We start from the raw sequence: 22171 nt of genomic DNA, 5'->3' as shown, positions 1-22171 counted from the left end.
CAGTCCATGCTGAAGAAGGACCGGTGTTCTGTCAGACAGTGGATGAGTCTGATAGGGACGCTTTCATCACTGGACCAGTTCATCGCGTTAGGGAGACTTCACCTTCGCCCCCTTCAATTTCACTTAACTGCTCACTGGAGAAAGGACAAGACGCTAGAAGCGGTCTCAGTTCCTGTTTCCGAGAAGATGAAGTCGTCACTGACTTGGTGGAAGAACAACATTCTCCTCAGGGAAGGTCTGCCACTGGCTGTTCAGACCCCCGACCACCTTCTCTTCTCGGACGCATCGGACACGGGCTGGGGTGCGACGTTGGACGGTCGGGAATGCTCGGGCACGTGGAATGCGGTTCAAAGCGAGTTACACATCAACTGCAAGGAGCTACTGGCAGTTCATCTGGCCTTGAGAAGCTTCAAGTCCCTCCTTCTAGGCAAGGTGGTGGAGGTGAACTCCGACAACACCACAGCACTGGCGTACATCTCCAAGCAAGGAGGGACTCATTCGATGAAGTTGTACGAGATCGCAAGGGACCTCCTCACCTGGTCAAGAGATCGAAACATATCCCTTGTAACGAGGTTCATTCAAGGCGACATGAATGTCATGGCAGACCGCCTCAGCCGGAAGGGTCAAATCATCCCAACAGAGTGGACCCTTCACAAGAATGTATGCAACAAACTATGGGCATTGTGGGGCCAACCCACCATAGATCTGTTTGCAACCTCGATGACCAAGAGGCTCCCAAATTATTGCTCACCGATTCCGGACCCAGCAGCTGTTCACATAGATGCCTTTCTTCTGGATTGGTCCCATCTAGACCTTTATGCGTTCCCCCCGTTCAAGATTGTCAACAGAGTACTGCAGAAGTTCGCCTCTCACGAAGGGACAAGGTTGACGTTGGTTGCTCCCCTCTGGCCCGCGAGAGAATGGTTTACCGAGGTACTGCAATGGCTAGTAGACGTTCCCAGAACACTTCCTCTAAGAGTGGACCTTCTGCGTCAGCCGCATGTAAAGAAGGTACACCCAAGCCTCCACGCTCTTCGTCTGACTGCCTTCAGACTATCGAAAGACTCTCGAGAGCTAGAGGCTTTTCGAAGGAGGCAGCCAGAGCGATTGCTAGAGCTAGGAGGACATCCACTCTCAAAGTCTACCAGTCGAAGTGGGAAGTCTTCCGAAGTTGGTGCAAGTCCAAATCAGTATCCTCAACCAGTACCTCTGTAACTCAGATAGCTGACTTCCTGTTATACCTAAGGAAGGAAAGATCCCTTTCAGCTCCCACGATCAAGGGTTACAGAAGCATGTTGGCAGCAGTCTTCCGTCACAGAGGCTTAGATCTGTCCAACAACAAGGATCTACAAGACCTCCTTAAGTCTTTTGAGACCACGAAGGAGCGTCGGTTGGCCACACCAGGTTGGAACTTAGACGTGGTACTAAGATTCCTTATGTCAGCAAGGTTCGAGCCACTTCAATCAGCCTCTTTTAAAGATCTCACTTTGAAAACTCTTTTTCTCGTCTGCTTAGCAACAGCTAAAAGAGTCAGTGAGATACACGCCTTCAGCAGGAACATTGGATTTACATCTGAAACGGCTACATGTTCCTTACAGCTTGGTTTTTTAGCCAAAAACGAACTTCCTTCTCGTCCTTGGCCGAAATCGTTCGAAATTCCAAGCCTTGCTAGTTTGGTTGGAAATGAACAAGAAAGAGTACTGTGCCCAGTAAGAGCTCTTAAGTACTATTTGAAACGGACTAAGCCATTACGTGGACAATCAGAAGCTTTATGGTGTGCCATTAAGAAACCTTCTTTACCAATGTCGAAGAATGCAGTTTCTTATTATATCAGACTTTTAATTCGAGAAGCTCATTCCCATCTGAATGAGGAGGACCATGCTTTGCTGAAGGTAAGGACACATGAAGTTAGAGCTGTCGCAACTTCAGTGGCCTTCAAACAAAACAGATCTCTGCAGAGTGTAATGGATGCAACCTATTGGAGAAGCAAGTCAGTGTTCGCATCATTTTACCTTAAAGATGTCCAGTCTCTTTACGAGAACTGCTACACCCTGGGACCATTCGTAGCAGCGAGTGCAGTAGTGGGTGAGGGCTCAGCCACTACATTCCCATAATCCCATAACCTTTTTTAATCTTTCTCTTGAAATGCTTTTTATTGTTGTTTTTTTGGGTTGTCCGGAAGGCTAAGAAGCCTTTCGCATCCTGGTTGATTTGGCGGGTGGTCAAATTCTTTCTTGAGAAGCGCCTAGATTAGAGGTTGTGATGAGGTCCTTTAGTATGGGTTGCAGCCCTTCATACTTCAGCTCCTAGGAGTCGCTCAGCATCCTGTGAGGATCGCGAGGCTCAGTAAGGAAGACGTACTTAAAAAGGCAGAGTAATTGTTCAAGTCGACTTCCTTACCAGGTACTTATTAATTTTATGTTTGTTATTTTGAATAACTGCTAAAATGAAATACGGAATACTTAGCTCTTAAGGTTAACATATATGCTGGTCTCTACCCACCCCCCTGGGTGTGAATCAGCTATATGATCATCGGGTAAGTTTAATATTGAAAAATGTTATTTTCATTAGTAAAATAAATTTTTGAATATACTTACCCGATGATCATAAATTAAAGGACCCACCCTTCCTCCCCAATAGAGACCCAGTGGACCGAGGAGAAAATTGGTTCTGTGTTGACATAGAGTACTTGAGTACCTACTCGACAGATGGCGCTGTTGATGTACACCCCCACCTGTATAGCGATCGCTGGCGTATTCCGCCCGTAGGTTTTTCTGTCGGGCAGCAGAGCTGACAGCTATATGATCATCGGGTAAGTATATTCAAAAATTTATTTTACTAATGAAAATAACATTTTTGTTGGGTTCCTGCTTATGTCGATATAAAGGGAAATGAGAAAGCGGACTCTCTGGCAAAAGAGGCAGTTCATAGCTGTATAAGAAATAACTTTTTGCTGCCTGCAAAAGATATGTACCCCGTAATTCATTCCATACTTGGAAAAACTTGGAACTTTTATTGGGAGTTGGAAAATCAAAAAATGAGTGAAATTGTTATATTATCTCGTCCAGGGGCATATTTTGACATGCAAAGGTCAAGAGAAATGGTACTGTGCCGAATGAGAATTGGTCACACCAGATTGACGCACAGCTTTTTGATGAGTGGAGAACATCAGCCATTCTGTGAAGATTGCTCGGTGCCACTGACTGTGAAACATATATTAACCGAGTGTCTAAGTTACTTGACCGAGAGATTACGCCATTTTCATAATTGTAAAGAAAGCAGTGGCATTTACATACTATTTAAAATTTTGAGACCTGAATGCAATGTGGATTGCCTTATTAAATTTCTTATGGATACTGGTTTATTTGATAAGATTTAATCATGAGTTAAAATAAGATACGTAATAATCATTAACTATATTCTTTGGCATGAATGACCTCTGCTGTTACGATGCCAGGTAATACCTAATAATCAATCAATCAACACTCTCTTGGGGAAAGCAGCATCCTGGGTTCCCTGCATAGCTGACCTCAAACCACTGCAGGTAACCCATGCTCCATTGTGTACCTAGTATTAAGATTAATACTGTTGTGTCCCCATACCTTGACGAGGTGGCATTGGGAAAGTCCTGGTGCATAGTTTTTCCATCTAAAGAACTCGGAATAACTTTACCAGGACAGTCACACTTCTACATACCTTCACACACAGCTTGTGTAGGCCGCGAACCTTGCATAGCAAGGTTTTAGCGAGGTGCAGGGACTCCTTATTCCTTGAGTGCTGACACACTCAGGTGTTACTGCTCTGTAATTGTGCAGTGGCCACTTTCCTCTTGGTTAAGGTAGAAGAGACTCTTTAGCTATGGGAAGCAGCTCTTCTAGGAGAAGGACATTCCAAAATCAAACCATTGTTTTCTAGTCTTAGGTAGTGCCATAGCATCTGTACCATGGTCTTTCACTGTCTTGGGGTAGAGTTATCTTGCTTGAGGGTACACTTGGGCACATTATTTTATCTTATTTCTCTTCCTCTTGTTTTGTTAAAGTTTTTATAGTTTATAAAGGAGATATTTATTTTAATGTTGTTACTGATCTTAAAATATTTTATTTTTGCGGGTTTCCTTTCCTTACTGGAATATTTTCCCTGTTAGAGCCCTTGGGTTTATAACAAGTAATAATAATAATAATAATAATAATAATGAAGATGATGATGATGATAATAATTGGTTCCTAGGGAGCATTCCATGGGGTGTCAGGAGAGTGCAGATGGACATAGGTGTCTTTTTGAGGTTTCACATCTGGAAAAGGCAGATCAACTTCATGGCCTATTACCTGAGAGATTGCACCCAGAAGTCCCTTGACACTTTTATGCTTGGACCTGTGATCGCTGCTCAGTACACTGTGTAGCAAGCCCAGTTCCTTTTGAGGACACAATTGCATCTTGTGTAGGGTTTTGTTTTGGTGTAAGTCGAGAATGAATGTAGTATAAGTGGTTCTCTTAATTCATTCTTCTGACCCTTTCTTGGGGTCAGCAGTCATAGTTTTACAAACTGGCCGGACTAGTTGCTATTAAGTTACACTTCAGAGCTCTATTCTTTGAATGAAAGAAGTGGGGAATGGTGAATCTAATTCTAACCAATTACTCATGCGTAGTATTAGATTCGACTGACACTCCTGTGGGGAAAAGGGTTCCTTTGATTTTGATACAGTACTTTATTACACCCCACATCCTATCAGTTTTATCATCCTTATGATAAACGGATAGGGGGTAATTGTGGTTTCACTTTGCTCTCATCTGACTAAGAGTTACAAGAATCTTCCTGTTTGATTCGAATGACACTGCCAACCTACCAAGTAGTGTCCCTCCCTAATTAAAGGGCTCAGGTTTTTGTATGTTTGTGTTTGAATAAGTACAGTAAAAATTTTTTAAAGTAATTTGTATTTTTCCTAGTCGTACAACCCCGAGTCCTTTAATGTAAGTTCCCTCACAAACCACCCCTCTTAGTCCTAGGTTGATGTAGAAAAATGGAATATAGAACTGATTGTGAGGGGGTGGGGCTATGCACTGCTCCCTTACCGGTCAGATCCATTATCCATTGTCAATGACCAATTCCAGTTTGCGCCAAAGTATTATCTCGGATAATGTAATACTTTTTTATAATTGATATTTCTTATCCTTAGTGGTTTTTTTTTTTCTTTCACAGGCTTAATATGTCATTCATGGACTGTCCTCAAAGTGTAGCTCTCAGCGGTTTACCTGGATGTCGGTTTAGAAATATATGGCAGAATCTTGCTAGAGACCTAGGTGAGTTCATCTTCACAGAACATTTATTTTTACTACTACAGGCACACAAATTATCCTAACCCAGCTCTGGGAGTAGTGATGAAAAATAACAATTTGGGACTCTTCCAAGTCTGCATGGTTGGAATGAGCACAATTTAAATTCTTTAGCAGCAACCAATTAGCTTATCTGCTTCTTCCCCATTTCTAAACTATGCCTTTAACCACACTTTTTCATTGCAAAAGGTTATACAGTACTGTGAATATTTGACTGTAGAATACCAGAAATGTGAATAAAATCATATACAGTAATACTTTGAGATACGAGTATAATTTGTTCCTGCAGCGAGCTCATAAGTCAGTTTGCTCGTATCTCTTTAATTTTTCCCATGTAAAATAACTGAAAAGAATTTAATCCATTGTGGCCCTCTAAAAACACTCAAATCAGTTAAATAACAATGGAAAAAACACGTTTGTCCCAACACAAATACAAACTTTACGCTATTTATTAGGGTTACACTTTTGGTGAAGCTGAAAGACGAGCCATGATAATTTTAGCGAGGGATAACCACCCCAACCGCTAGTTAGTGGGTGGAGGTAGACAGCTACCCTGCTCACTCACACACCTGGGCTAAGCAACCTATTTGCTTTCTGGCTCTGTAGAGACTGGTCATACTGACGCTCTCTCTTGCTAATTTTTTGACTTGCCATTAATCATTTATTTTAAACATCTGACTTAGCCGGTGGATATATATATATATATATATATATATATATATATATATATATATATATATATATATATATATATATATATATATATATATATATATATATATATATATATATATATATATAGCTTAAGTCCCTGACGTCACGGCAGAAATTCAAAACTCGCGGCAATCGCAGATTGGGTAGCTAGGTGTACTACTAGCGCCACCACTCGCCAAGTAACTGTAACCATTCCAGGAATCCTCAGATCTTCCCTGCCACCATTGCTGGCGACAACATTGGAATATTCACTCGTTATAACCTGGATTTTTGCAGTATCTTTGGTGATGTACTCATATTGGTTATTGGCTTTCGCTTGATTGGATTTTGCTTACGGATTCTCTTGAACCTTTTTTGATTTACTTTGACCATTGCTTGTTTTGACCTTTCTTAAATTTTTCCAAAATGGCTGACCCTTCCCCAGCTTATAGAAAGTGTGTAAAAGGCTGTAAAACCCACCTTCCTAAAGCCTCTATTGATCCCCACTTCATTTGTACTAAATGTAGAGGTAAAGTTTGTCAGTTAAGGGATCGATGTGATGAATGCATTTTGTTGTCTGAGAGTGAGTGGCTGGATTTCGACCGCTACACTCGTAAGTTAGAGAGAGATAGAGTTAGACGTAGTTCTTCTCGCTCTTGAGAACTATCCTCTTCCTGTGTCACTGAACCTAATCCTTCCCCTGTAGTGGTAGATCCTGATCCCCCTACTGTTACCGCTGAGCCTACACTTAAGGACATGATGATCGCTATTCAAGCCCTTGGTGTTAGGGTTGAGTTGCTTGCTACGGACAGGAATCAATTTATGTCCGATGTTAATCAGCTTAAAAGTGCGGTTAATGTGTTCAGTGCTGTGGAGGGTGGGTCTGCTCGAACCTGTCTTTCACCTAGCCTTAGACCTCTTCCAAGCTCCCCAACCCCTGGGAGAAGGAATGTCGAACGGTGAAAGGGAACAAGAGGTGTAGTCGCTCGAGCATACGTCCCCTCTAGTGTTCCTGTTGACGTTTCACGGGACGCTCGCCCTCACCATGGAAAAGGTGAGGTTAAGTTTACCTCATCTTCGGATGATGCAGTGGTCAGCAAGCAGTCGAATCGTGACTAGCGTCAAGTTTCTAGACCTCTCAAGAGGAAAATGATTGCAGTAGATCAGCGTCGCGTTTTATCGCTTCAAGCGCCTGGCTGTAGTCATTGGAGCAGTCCAGAGCGTTTTCTTTCTTCTGAAGAAGGTTCTCCTGCTAAACGTCCTGCTAGAACGTCTGGCCCTGACAAGCGTCCAGCCCAGCCTATTGCTGCACAAGTTCTTGAATCTGTTATTCCTTCAGTTCATGCTCTGCCGCTACCGTCTGACTGGTTGTCGTCCTCTGGCCGATCTACGCGTGACGCGAGCGATGAAGAAGGCGATTTTGTTGCTGACGTTTCCGCTCCAACTTTACCGCAAGTTGATCCTAAGTTGAGTTTGCTACAGGACATGCAGCTTAAGCTGTCCTCGTTTATGCAGTCGTATCACTCTGCTGATGAGGAAGTAACTCACCAAGTTCCCGAACGTCAGGAAACTTCGCTACGTGGACGTCGTTACTCGGATAAGCTTGACCTTAAACATCAAGCTTCCAGGTGTGAAGCTGAGCTTCAAGCAAACGAAGAAGCTTGTGAAAGCATTTGCCATGCAGCTAAATGTGACGCCGATCGACAAGTTAAGCGTGACGCCAAACGTCAAGTTAAGCATGACGCCGAACGTCAAGTTAAGCGTGACGTTGAACGTCAAGTTAAACGTGACGTCGAACGTCAATCACGTGACGCCGCACGTCAAGTTAGACGTGACGCCGCACGTCAAGTTAGACGTGACGCCGCACGTCAAGTTAGACGTGACGCCGCACGTCAAGTTAGACGTGACGCCGAACGTCAAGTTGATGCCGAATGTCAAGCGGTCGAACGTGACGCCAAGCGTCAAGATCGCGCAGTCAAAAGTCAGGCACGCATAGACATCTCTACTGCAGCTGAAGTCTTGTTGGAGGCAGAGGTTGATGACCCCCTTTCCTCGGCTGACATTTTGGAAGACTTCTCGGAGGGAGAAGAGCCTAAGACCACACAGCATTCTTTGGATCTTAAGAAAATCATGAAAGTGTTTACGGAAGTGTTTCCTAATCACTTTGTCCTGTTGCTCCACGCTCCCCCCCTTCAGAGTTTACCTTGGGGACAGCAGCTCAGGCGCCTATTTTTACCAAGATGGTTCTTTTGAGATCATCGAAAAGAGCCTTAAGACTGTTGGGAGACTGATTGCAGTACAAAAAAGATCTAGGCAAGTCTGCTTTCTCTTTTCCTCCTGCTAGACTAGCTTCCAGGTCAAGCGTGTGGTACGAGATAGGAGAAGTTCTCGTCTTGGGAGTTCCTGCCTCGGCCCAGGGAGACTTTTCAAGCCTCGTAGACTTTTCTCGTCGGTTGGCCATGAGACGGACTATGAATTACTAGACGACTTCTGAACTCGACCATCTTCTCAAAGGCGTCTTCAGAGGCTTTGAGGTTTTCAACTTCCTCGATTGGACTCTGGGAGCCTTGGGGAAGAAAGTTTCGTCTTTTAAGAATACTGACACAGACAGTATTATTCAGATAATGTCGTGTATGGACAAAGCTGTTTGAGATGGCTCTAATGAATTAGCAGCCCTTTTTACTGCTGGAGTTCTTAAGAAATGAGCACAGATGTGTTCTTTCCTTTCCATGGGTGTCACCCCTTGTCAGAAGTCTGAGTTGCTGTTTGCACCTCTGTCTCCATCTCTGTTTCCGCAGGAACTTGTGAAAGAGGTTGCTTCCTCTTTAGCCCAGAAGGCCACCTATGATTTGGTCGCCAAGACAGCACGAAAAGTTCTTCCGACTTCTTTTCCTAGCCATGAACCGAAAGTAGAAACGCCTTTGCCTCGTTTTATACAGCCCTTTCGAGGTAGATCCGTCAGTAGGGGTAGCTCCAGACCTGACAGAAGAAGAGCAAAAAGGAGGGGATCAAAAGCTGGACGAAGCAGTCTCTGACTGCTTTCGCCTTCAAACAGCAGTAGGGGCCAGACTGAACAACTTCTGGGGGCCCTGGGAGAGAAGGGGAGCAGACCCTTGGTCCGTTCTTTTGCTGAAGGAGGGATACAAGATTCCTTTCATAAAGACACCCCCTTTAGTTCGAGATCCGATAGATCTCTCTCCCTGATACTGAGAGGACTCAAAGGGGCAAGCATTGCTGCTACAAGTATCCCTCTTGTTGGAAAAAGGGGCAGTAAAGAGGGTGCAGGACTTACAGTCACCAGGATTTTACAACCGCCTATTCCTGGTCCCCAAAACCTCGGGGGGATGGAGACCATTCCTGGATGTAAGTGCCCTCAATGCTTTCATTCAGAAAACAAAGTTCTCGATGGAGACTTTGAAAACTGTGCTAGCAGCAGTAAGAAAGGGCGACTGGATGGTCTCGTTAGACCTCCAGGACGCCTATTTTCATATCCCCATACATCCGAGGTTCGTTTACGGGAAGGAAGTCTTCCAGTTTCGGGCCTTGTGTTTCGGCATCAGCACCGCTCCTCTCCTCTCATTTTCATGAAGCTGATGCTAAATGTGGCGAGCTTCCTGCATTCAACAGGTATCAGAGCCTCCCTGTATTTGGACGACTCGTTACTCAGAGCGTCTTCCTTCAATCGCTGTCTGTAGGATCTACAAATGACACTGAGATTGTCAAAGGAACTGGGTCTTCTTGTCAACACAGAGAAGTCCCAACTGATCCCATCCCAGAAGATTCTTTATTTGGGGATGGAGATTCGCAGTCTAGCTTTTCAGGCTTTTCCATCATTCTCAAGGATAGAACAAGTCCTCCTGAAGCTTTGTCTCTTCCTAGAGAAAAGAAAATGTTCTGTGAGACAGTGGATGAGTCTGCTGGGAACACTCTCCTCACTAGAGCAGTTTGTCTCCCTAGGAAGACTACATCTCCGCCCTCTTCAATTTCACCTCAATTACCATTGGGACAAGGAGAAGGTTTTAGAGACGGAAAGTATTCCACTTCCAGAGCCTGTAAAAAGTTGCCTCCATTGGTGGATCGACCCAATCAAAGGAGCCCAGACCTTGTGTTGTGTTCCGACGCCTCGGACTTGGGGTGGGGAGCAACACTGGGCAAGCTGGAGAGCTCGGGTCTGTGGACAAAAGATCAAGAGAGCCTCCACATCAACCAGAAGGAGCTGTTAGCAGTCCTGTTGGCCCTTCAAGATTTTGAAATGTCGGTTCTAAACAAGGTGGTGCAGGTAAACGCCGACAACACCACAGCTTTGGCCTACATATCCAAACAAGGCGGAACACACTCGAAGTCTCTTTACGAGACTGCAAGGGAGCTTCTAGTTTGGACAAAGGAAAGGAATGTAACCTTACTCACAAGGTTCATTCAAGGAGAGAACCCTCTTAATGAGAGAATGCCTTGATGAAGTCATTGAGCTTCAGCACGGCATTTCATTCCCGTGCTGAATCTTGGTGACGGGCAAGAGGGCTCTCGAACTTGGGGAAATTGCTCCCCCAGTTCGAATCTAAATTTCTCTCTTTCATCTTTTTCTTCCTCTTTATATGGCTTCAACCTTCTCCTAATATTATAAACTTTCCTTCATGTTGCTGTCCCAACCCTATGAGTAAAATTTCCCATATGTATGTGTATATATTTACATATATATGTGTGTTTATTATTTATTTTTTTTTTTTCTCTTTTTTATGGCATGGATGTTTCTACATCTGTTATTGCCACTTGGGCGGATGTTTATACATCCGGTATTGCTGCCTGCTTTGATGAATGGGAAAGGTGTCACGGTTGGGAGGTGTTTGTGCTCAAAGCTATATGTGAGAGTATTGGATGATCTCAGCCATCCCGAAGATGGTTTGGACCTTTTTGGCGGAACTATTCTCAAGTGTTGGGTCTTCGGAATCCAGGGGGATCCAACGCTTGGGGTAGGACTCTCGGCTTTTGGCCGGAAGCCCGTCATTACAGATATGGGGAGGATGATTCCATAGTTTCTTGGTCTCAGTCCTAACAGGCAGGTTCAGCTTACACCTGTGCCTCTATATCTGTTTTGATGCTATCCTTCGGGTAGGGTATGGAGTGGACCATCTGGGAAGTATACTCTCACTGTGCCGGTAGTGGAGAGTGTAAATTTCCTTCCCAACATGTGATGCCTTAATGTTCTCAAGCAGGTAAGTCAAACTTCAAAAAATCACTCTTCTCTCTTCTTTTTTATGATGGATTCTTGTGAAAATGACCCCACCTCCCCTGGATATGCTGACTCGCCCCCGGCACTGTTGACGACCTCTGGCAATTCATTTAAAGAAAACTCCGTTGACGACGTAGGAACTAAAAAGGACTATTCTTTAAACACTCGGAAAAAGGGTAATTTGGGCAACACAGGAAAATTGAATGTCCTGCACATTACCCAAATCCCATTAGAAACTAATTATGATATGCTACATAAAATATTTGAGTGTTATGGATTAATAAAAGAAATTAGAATGAAACTTCAAGATGATAATTTGGAATCTTGGTTATCATTTAATTGTCATGAGGAAGCATTTAATGCAAGCCGTAATATTGTTGATATTAAAGTAGGTAATATGAGTGTTAAGGGTGCTCTGTGTGATGGGGCACCTAAAGATCTGGATGTCTATAGACCAGCAGACTGGGCTGATAAAGATATAGAGGCAGATATGCCATCCCAAAGAAAGCCAAAACCACCAATGTGGCTTCTTGCTCAATCTGTAGGAGGTACGGAAAATTATTTCAAGGTCTGCAAATTTCTTCAGAGGAAGGTAGGTACGATCGCACCTGGAGATATATCTCGATTCAGTAAGAAAAGTTACCTGATAAAGGCCAAGTCATATACACAGTCTGTTATACTGTCCAATTTGAAGACAGTAAATGATGATATAAAATTGGACATCAAACCCCATCTAAACTTTAGCTATGGAAGGGGAGTGGTTTTTAATAGGGATCTGTATGAATTTACTGAAGAAGAGATATTGACTATGTGTCCTCTATCAGTGTGGAAAGTACATAAAGTACCTGGAACATCAATGATTGTTCTTACTTTCCAGGATGCCGATGTACCTTCCCACATAGACATAGAAAATGAAAGGATCAGAGTTCAACCTTTCAAGCAAAAGCCACTGCAATGTTATAATTGCTTTAAATTTGGACATCCTTCCAAAGTTTGCAATAGTGAAAGAATTTGTAATACTTGCTCCAATATTTACCATGGGGAATGTACATTTGAGGCAAGGTGCTTAAACTGCAACTCTAATCATAAATCTAATGATAGGAGCTGCCAGTTTTATAAGTTAGAAGAGGCTGCCCTCAATAAATCAATTATTGAACATGTAAGCGTGGGGCATGCCAAGAGATTATTAAATAAATCTAACACTTATGCAAAGACATTAAAAACAGGAGAAAAAGTTCCTCGGGAATCATCTCGCCCACCTACTACTGTAGGTAGTTCTCGAAAAAGGAATTCACCATCTATTGATAAAGTGCTGCATAAGACAAGAATATCTCCTCCTAAAGATTTATCATTGAGTATCAACCAAAAGACATTGCCCACCACTATCAAACCTTTGTCCCCCATTACAAAGGATAGTACTAACCTCTCCCAGGCCATATCCTTGCCTAATTTAATGGAGATTCCACCTGACACCAAGTTATCAAGTGTACCTGTAGTGGGGAAGGTACAAAAACCTGGTAACTCACAACCTACTAATCGTAAAAGAGAGAGACCTCCATCTCTCTCACCCCCTTCCATAAGAAATACTAGAATTATGACATCAAATAAATATGATGTTTTGTCTGTTGATGTTGCCGATCAACCAGAAGATAATTTAAATAAATCAGAAATTCAAGTTGAGGTCCACCATCCCCCTCAACAAATAGATAAAAAAGATACAAAGAAAAACACCAACGTAAAACCCAACATAACAAGACCACCTCTGAAGAAACCTACAGGTAATAATGTTAGATTAAAAACTGCTAATGGGAAGACCTCATCCAAGATGTCTTCCAGAAATAATCCATAGTTTTCTCCTCCATTTTGCAATGGAACTGTCAGGGTTTGAGGGCGAAATATGAAGAACTTAAGCTCCTAATTCATGAACATTCCCCCATAATTGTATGTCTACAGGAAAGTATGCTTGATTCTAACACTCCTAGTCCTCGAGAGTATGTTAGCTATAGAACACCATATAATCAACAAGCAAGGAGCCATGGCGGAAGTCTCATGTACATTCGTCGAGATGTTCCCCAAATACCCATGTCTATACGTACAACCCTGCAGGCAGTTGTTGTACAAATTGATATTGGGAGAAAATATACAATATGCTCTCTCTACTTACCTCCAAATGATAATATTTTATATGATGATTTAGTAGAGGTCATTCAACAACTCCCTCAACCTTTTCTCTTACTGGGAGATATGAATGGTAGACATCCTTTATGGGGTGATATTTTAGCAAACACAAGGGGCAATATTATCTCATCAATTGTGGAGAATGAGGATGTGGGACTCCTTAATACAGGAGAGCCCACACACTTCCATCATGTTCAGACAGGTACTTTGTCATGCATTGACCTTTCAATTGCAAGCTCTAACTGCCTTCTTGATTTTGATTGGAGGACATTAGATGATTGGCATACTAGTGATCATGCACCAATCATTATAAACACCAACAAGGGTCCGCCTTTGCAAAGATCGCCACGTTGGAATCTAGACAAGGCAGACTGGGTTAAATTTTCCAAGCTAAGTGAAATTGAAGGGAGAGCAGAACAGTTTGAAAGTGTTGATGATGCCATAGACCTACTGAATGGAACTCTTCATACAGCAGGAGCCAATTCAATTCCCAAAACAACAGGGTTATTCAAACGACGACCAGTCCCGTGGTGGTCTTCAGAACTAACTGCACTCCACAGAGCCACAAGAAGATCTCTAACACGATTGCGTAGACGCAGAACTGATGAGAATTTAACTATGTACAAGAAATGTAGAGCACAGTTCCGTCGTGCCATGAAAGAAGCAAGACGCCAGTCATGGATGTCTTTTGTTTCCTCCATTAACAGTAGAACACCACCATCTTCTGTGTGGAGGAAAGTAAAAAAGATAGCTGGCAAATTCACCCCCAACCCACCACCAGTGTTGAAGGTGAATGGCCAGTATGTAACTGAAGCAAATGAAGTTAGCAATGCCCTGGCTAATCATTTTTCAAATGTATCCAGCAAGTGTGAAGGAGCCCCTGGTCACCAGTATAGGAGCACTGAAGAAAAGAAAATTTTAAATTTTGCAACAAGAAGGGAAGAGTCGTATAATTCTCCTTTCACTGAAAGAGAATTTGATTCCGCACTTGCTCATTGCAACGATACAGCCCCTGGACCCGATGGAATTCCATATGCAATGATTAAACATGTACATTTTAATACAAAGCTATTTATTTTAAGCATTATTAATAGAATATGGCATGATCATAGTTACCCAAGTGTTTGGGAACTAGCCATTATTTTAGCCTTTTTAAAACCCGGTAAAGACAAGTTTTTAGCAGCAAACTATCGTCCTATTGCATTGACATCTTGTTTATGTAAAATCATGGAGAAGATGGTCAATGCAAGGCTGATATGGTACCTTGAAAAGAAAGGTATTTTAACACCGATTCAATGTGGATTCCGAAAAATGCACTCAACCACTGATGTGTTGATACGACTTGAGTCTTCTATTTGTGAAGCCTTTGCTTCCAAACAGCACCATGTTACAGTATTTTTTTACCTTGAAAAGGCATATGATACCACATGGAGATATGGTATTCTTAAAACCATTCATGAATTGGGATTGAGAGGAGAGCTGCCACTATTTATTCAGGCATTTCTTTCACGTAGAGTTTTTCAAGTGAGAGTTGGGGAAACTCTATCAGAGAGTAAGTGCCAGGAAGAAGGAGTTCCTCAGGGTAGTGTGCTGAGTGTAACCCTTTTTGCACTAGCAATTAATGGGATATCCTCAGCCATTCCCCAGGATGTTCTCTCAACATTATTTGTGGATGATCTCTCAATATCATTTGCTGGCACTAGAATGGCAATGGTTGAGAGAAAAATCCAACTCTCTATTGATAAAATTATCCAGTGGGCTGACATGAATGGATTTAAGTTCTCGACAAGTAAAACTACCATTGTCCATTTTTGTCGTATCCGGGGAGTACATCCAGACCCGGATATATACATTAAAGGTCAACGGATACCATGTGTATCGGAAACCAAATTTTTAGGTTTGATATTTGACTGTAAACTTACATGGGTTTCTCACCTAAAAGCGCTAAAAGCTAAATGTGTTGAAGCTCTGAATATCTTAAAAGTATTGTCCCATACATCATGGGGGGCAGACCGCAATACTATTTTAAAATTATACAAGGCCTTGATTTTTTCCAAAATTAGTTATGGTTGTGAGGTATATTCTTCAGCCACCCCAAGCCGGTTAAAAATATTAGATTCGATACATCATGCAGGTATTAGATTGTCTACTGGAGCTTTTAATACCTCGCCTATCCCAAGTCTCCTTGTTGATGCTGGAGAGTTACCTCTAGACCTTTACCGAATGTCTTCCATTCTTCGGTATTGGTTTAGATTCCAAAGACTCCCTAACTCTCTAGCCTTTCAGACTGCAAGCCTTGTAAGACACGCATCATACTTTGAGTTGCACCCAAAATCTCCTCAACCTTATGGCTTTCGGGTGAAACGATTATTAAATAGTCTGGATATAATTAGAAATAAGGTACTTCCATTCAAGGTATCATCAACGCCTCCATGGAAGTTACCAGAGATATCTTTTTGTAAATATTTTATTGGAGATAAGAAGAATATGTCAGACATAGAAGCCAGGTCTCTTTTTAATGAACATGTTAAAGAACATAGAGGATCAACTTTTATCTATACTGATGGCTCCAAATCTGATGCTGGCGTTGGATTTGGAGTACATAGTAATGGTTTTAATTGTAGAGGTGCACTTCCTCTGACCGCTTCCATATTTACTGCCGAACTGTATGGCATATTAACCGCTATTGAGAAAATAGCGTTGGAGAAGGAGGGTAATTTTACAATTTTCAATATTAAACTTACCCGATAATCATGTAGCTGTCAACTCCGTTGCCCGACAGAATTCTATGGAGGGATACGCCAGCTATCACAATACTAGAAGGGGGTGTACTTACCAGCGCCACCTGTGGCCAGGTACTCAAGTACTTCTTGTTGACACCTCCTCAATTATTCCTCTGTCGTGCTTCCGGCAAGACGTTCTGGGATACGCTTATGATCTTCGAGTTTGTTCACGGCTAATTGGTGAAGTATTCTCTCAGATTTCGGCTGTCGCATTACTGGAAACCTTCTTATATTAGCTAGATAGCTTTTATATAGTCCTGATTAACGGTTAACGATCTTTTGCTTGATTTTGGAAACCCCTTTGGCTAACTCTTTGGATTCAAGATGTCTGACATTTCGCAAGCCCCCTCCCATAGACGTTGTAGGTCTTGCAATAGGCGTATTCCGAAGGCCTCGGTAGATCCTCACACCGCTTGTTCTGACTGTAGGGACAGGCCCTGTCAGTTAGAAAATCGATGTGAGGAATGCGCCGGACTTTCGGAACTGGAATTTGTCCGTCTTTTAAAATATTCATCTAAGTTAGAGAGAGGTAGAGTTAGGAGGAGTTCTTCTCACTCTTCACTGTTTTCCTCACCTCATGATCCCCTACCTTTTCCTACCCCTGTAGTGGCTACCCCCGAACCTACTGTTTGCCCTCCGCCTGATATGTCTGTTGTTTTGCGTGCTATTCAGGCCTTAGGCGATAAAGTAGAGTCAGTGGTAAGTGACCATAAGTCTCTGATGGCCGAAGTTAAGGAACTTAAGGTCAAGAGTGCAGTGGGTGGAGTTAGTGCCAGTGCTGTGACGAGTGCTAGTGTCAGTGCAGTGCCAAGTGCTAGTGTCAGTGCCAGTGTGGTGCGTGAGGATTCTTCTGTGCGAGCCAGTCGTCCTCCCAGTCCGGGACCTCTTGCAAGCTCCCATGCCCAGGGGAGAAGCAATGTCGAAGGGCATAAGGGTTCGGCAGGCCTTGTTAGGCGCACAGAAGTTTCCTCGGTGGTTGCGGGCGTGTCTTCCAAAGACCGTCACTCCCACCCGCAGACGATTGAGCCCGTCTTTTTCTCGTCCGCTGATCATCTGTCAGGGAAGAAACGTTGGTCTCAGGTCTCGAGACCACTTAAACGCAGAGTCCAGTCCGCGAGTGCTCAGCCAGGTTGCAGTCATTGGCTCAGCTCTGACTCGCCGCAGTCATCTGTCGACTGCACTCCGCCCAAGAGGAGTAAGGTTCTGCCACAACAGAGCTCGACTGTCGACCCTAAGTGGACTCTACTACAGTCCATGCAAGCACAGCTTTCGGACTTGATGCGTGAGTGTCGGGCTGAGAGTGTTGCTCCTCCGCCTCCGCCTACACTCCCTCCGCCTGCGCTCGCTCCGCCTGCGCTCGCTCCGCCTGCGCTTGCTCCGCCTGATCGCAGTACCTCCTGCCAGGCGTACGATGTTTAGCCACGGTCTGAGTTTGCTGTTCCCAGTGGTGTTCAGCCTCCGCCTTCTTTAAGGCAACCTTTGCTATGGGATCAGGAGGATTATACCTCTCTTCCTCCGCCTCCCTTTGCTGCTCCACCAGTGGTGCAACTCTTGGCTGAGGTACAACAACCTCTCCCGTCCATGAGTCAGTCTCCTCAGCTCTCGCTGCAGCGAGCTCAACCATCCACAAGGCAAGCTCCACTACACCTTGGCCTTGCGCCTCAGGAGCCTCAGCTTGCGAGACATTTACCTTGTTCTGCGCAGCCTCAACCTCATCACGCTCCGCTCACACCACAGGAACAGGAACTTGCTACTCCGCTTCCACCAACCGCTCAGCAAGCGCAATCCTTGGGTTCAACCACTCATGCTAGGAGTCAGCCTCCTCCACCCATGCGCCTTCCTTCTGCTTCGTCTGCTATTCAGCCTTTGCAGTCTGAGCCTCAGGTTCTCCCTCAACAGTTACTTGAAGAGGAAACCAATACTATTGTTCCTACTCGTTCTGACTCTGCTGTTCAGCATTCTTGTCCGATACCTTCGCTACACTCTGGTGATGAGGCGTCTGATGATGAGGAGGCACACCTGGATCCCTCATCAGACGTGGATGAATCCAAGCCTTCTCCACAGTCTATTGACTTTCGTAAGGTCTTGGTTCTGCTTAGGGAGGTTTACCCAGACCACTTTGTCTCTGCTATTCCCCGCTCTCCGCCATCTGAGTTTTCGCTGGGCATACAACAAGCTAAGTCCTCCTATACTAAGCTAGTCCTAGCAAGGTCCTCTAAGAGAGCATTAAGGATCTTAGGGGAGTGGCTGCAGTCTAAGCAACACCTAGGCAAGACTTCTTTCATGTTCCCGCCGACCAAGCTCACTTCGAAAGCGAGCGTTTGGTATGCCACAGGAGAAGCACCAGGCTTGGGAGTACCTGCCTCTGCCCAGGCTGACTTCTCAAGTCTGGTGGACTCGCCTCGGAGAACTGCAATGAGGCGTTCTAAGGTTTGCTGGACCTTCTCAGACCTTGATCACTTACTGAAAGGACTGTTTAGAGCATTTGAGATGTTCAACTTTCTTGACTGGTGCCTGGGGGCCCTCAGCAAGAAGACCTCTCCTGCGGACAAGGATTCTGCCATGCTATTAATGTCCTGCATGGATAAGGCCATTAGGGATGGATCTGGTGAGCTTGCGTCGATGTTTGTATCAGGGGTCTTGAAGAAAAGGGAACAGCTGTGTACCTTCCTTTCCTCCAGCATTACACCTTGTCAAAGGTCACAACTCCTTTTTGCTCCGCTCTCGAAGTTCCTCTTCCCTGAAGAGCTGGTTAAGGACTTGTCTGCTGCCCTGATACAAAAGGACACACACGATCTTGTAGCCTCATCGGCTCGTAAGTCTAAGGTTACTACCTCAGTCCCCAAGACTTATCGCTCACCAGTGGCTGATACCCCTGCGACGAGGTTCATACCGCCCTTTCGTGGTAGAGCCCCCAGCCGAGGAAGCTCCCGTCCAGACTCTTTCAGGAGCAAGTCCAGGAAAGGCTCCAGGACATCTAAAGGTAAACACTGACTCTCCGCATCTCCAGACAGCAGTAGGAGCCAGGCTCAAGATCTTCTGGCGAGCCTGGGAGAAGAGAGGTGCAGACGCCCAGTCTGTCAGTTGGCTGAGGAACGGTTACAGGATTCCATTCTGCCTCAAACCACCTCTGACCACATCACCCATCAACCTCTCTCCCAACTACAAAGAAGAGGACAAGAGGCTAGCATTGCACCAGGAGGTGTCGCTACTTGTGCAGAAGAAGGCAGTGGTTATAGTCCGGGACCATCAATCCCCGGGCTTCTACAACCGTCTCTTTCTTGTGGCCAAGAAGACAGGAGGTTGGAGACCGGTGCTGGACGTCAGCGCGCTCAACGCGTATGTCACCAAGCAGACGTTCACGATGGAGACGACGAAGTCGGTCTTAGCAGCGGTCAGGCAGGAGGACTGGATGGTCTCGTTGGACTTGAAAGATGCCTACTTTCACGTTCCTATTCATCCAGACTCCCAACCTTTCCTGAGATTCGTTTTCGGAAAGGTTGTCTACCAATTCCAAGCCCTGTGTTTTGGCCTAAGCACAGCTCCTATGGTCTTTACTCATCTGATGAGGAATATAGCAAAATTCCTACACTTATCGGACATCAGAGCCTCCCTCTACTTGGACGACTGGCTGTTGAGAGCCTCCACGAGTCGTCGCTGTCTGGAGAATCTCAATTGGACTTTAGACTTAATCAGAGAACTGGGTCTATTAGTCAACATAGAAAAGTCTCAACTCATTCCCTCCCAATCCATTGTGTACCTGGGAATGGAGATTCGGAGTCAGGATTTTCGGGCTTTTCCTTCGGCCCCCAGGATAAGCCAAGCCCTAGAGTGCATCATGAGCATGCTGAAGAGGAGCAGTTGCTCGGTGAGACAGTGGATGAGTCTCACAGGGACCCTTTCATCACTGGCCCTGTTCGTCGAGCTAGGGAGACTCCACCTCCGCCCTCTTCAATTCCATCTTGCAGCTCATTGGGACAAGGGTTCGACTCTCGAAGCAGTCTCTATCCCAATCACCCAAGAGATGAAGACCACTCTCCTGTGGTGGAAGCACAACCTCCTTCTCAGGGAGGGTCTATCGTTGGCTATTCAGACCCCCAATCTTCATCTCTTCTCAGATGCATCGGACTCGGGCTGGGGTGCGACCTTGAACGGACGGGAATGCTCGGGAACGTGGAACGAAGAACAGGGATTACTCCACATCAACTGCAAGGAGCTACTAGCAGTTCATTTAGCCCTGTTGAACTTCAAGTCCCTCCTGCTAGGCAAAGTGGTGGAGGTGAACTCAGACAATACCACAGCCTTGGCTTACATCTCCAAGCAAGGAGGGACCCATTCGAGGAGCCTATACGAGATCGCAAGGGACCTCCTCATTTGGTCAAGAGGTCTAAACCTCACTCTGGTCACGAGGTTCATTCAGGGCGATATGAACGTCTCAGCAGATCGCCTAAGCAGAAGGAATCAGGTCATTCCCACGGAATGGACCCTCCACAAGAGTGTGTGCAACAGACTTTGGACCTTGTGGGGTCAACCTACCATAGATCTGTTTGCCACCTCCATAACCAAGAGACTTCCGCTGTACTGTTCCCCTGTTCCAGACCATGCAGCAGTTCATGTGGATGCTTTTCTACTGAACTGGTCCCATCTCGACCTGTACGCATTCCCACCGTTCAAGATAATAAACAAAGTTCTGCAGAAATTCCTCTCGCACGAAGGGACACGGCTGACGCTGGTTGCTCCCCTTTGGCCTGCAAGAGAATGGTTCACAGAGGTACTTCAATGGCTAGTCGACATCCCCAGGACTCTACCTCTAAGAGTGGACCTTCTACGTCAACCTCACGTAGACAGGTTGCACCCAAACCTCCACGCTCTTCGGCTGACTGCCTTCAGACTGTCGAAAGATTCGCTAGAGCTAGAGGCTTTTCGAAGGAGGCAGCCAGTGCGATTGCCAGAGCGAGAAGGGTTTCCACTCGTAGAGTCTACCAGTCTAAGTGGGAGGTCTTCCGAAGCTGGTGTAGAGCCAATTCAATATCCTCTACCAATACCTCTGTGACCCAAATAGCTGACTTCCTTCTACATCTTAGGAATGAGAGATCCCTTTCAGCCCCTACGATTAAAGGATATAGGAGTATGTTGGCTTCAGTTCTCCGCCACAGAGGTTTGGACCTTTCTTCCAACAAGGACCTTCAAGACATTCTTAAGTCTTTTGAGACGTCTAAAGAGCGTCGTCTATCCACTCCAGGCTGGAACCTAGACGTAGTCTTAAGGTTCCTTATGTCTCCTAGGTTCGAACCTCTCCAGTCAGCTTCCTTCAAGGACCTTACCCTCAAGACTCTCTTTCTCGTCTGCCTTGCAACAGCTAAGAGAGTCAGTGAGGTTCATGCCTTCAGCAAGAACATTGGTTTCACGACCGAATCTGCAACATGTTCTTTTCAGCTTGGATTCCTAGCAAAGAACGAACTTCCTTCACGTCCTTGGCCTAGATCGTTTGAAATACCTAGCCTCTCCAACATGGTAGGTAACGAACTAGAGAGAGTTCTTTGCCCTGTCAGAGCTCTCAAATTTTATCTTAAGAGGTCTAAACCTCTTCGAGGACAGTCAGAAGCCTTATGGTGTGCCATCAAGAAACCTTCGAGGCCCATGTCCAAGAATGGGGTTTCATATTATATAAGGCTTCTGATTAGAGAAGCCCACTCTCACTTAAAGGAGGAAGACCTTGCATTGCTGAAGGTAAGGACCCACGAAGTAAGAGCCGTAGCTACTTCGATGGCCTTTAATAAAAACCGTTCTCTGCAGAGCATAATGGATGCAACCTATTGGAGGAGCAAGTCAGTGTTTGCATCATTTTATCTGAAAGATGTCCAGTCTCTTTACGAGAACTGCTACACCCTGGGACCATTCGTAGCAGCGAGTGCAGTAGTAGGTGAGGGCTCAGCCACTACATTCCCTTAATCCCATA

At 44.8% G+C, this 22171-nt stretch overlaps 1 protein-coding gene across 3 annotated transcripts in view; it reads left to right on the top strand.

The window, feature by feature from the left end:
- LOC137616507 (cyclin-dependent kinase inhibitor 3-like) overlaps nucleotides 1-22171 on the top strand; it is a 234268-nt gene that overhangs the window by 47084 nt on the left and 165013 nt on the right. For all 3 annotated transcript variants that reach the window (XM_068346332.1, XM_068346330.1, XM_068346331.1), the window contains exon 3: nucleotides 5198-5298. In XM_068346332.1, the coding sequence (XP_068202433.1) occupies nucleotides 5198-5298 (101 nt within the window). The remainder of the gene's footprint in view (nucleotides 1-5197; nucleotides 5299-22171) is intronic.

The sequence above is a fragment of the Palaemon carinicauda genome, chromosome 22 (assembly GCF_036898095.1).
Source record: "Palaemon carinicauda isolate YSFRI2023 chromosome 22, ASM3689809v2, whole genome shotgun sequence".
Taxonomy (NCBI): Eukaryota; Metazoa; Arthropoda; class Malacostraca; order Decapoda; family Palaemonidae; genus Palaemon; species Palaemon carinicauda.
The sequence above is the reverse complement of the archived record's forward strand: the minus strand, read 5'-3'. Positions and strand labels throughout refer to the sequence as shown.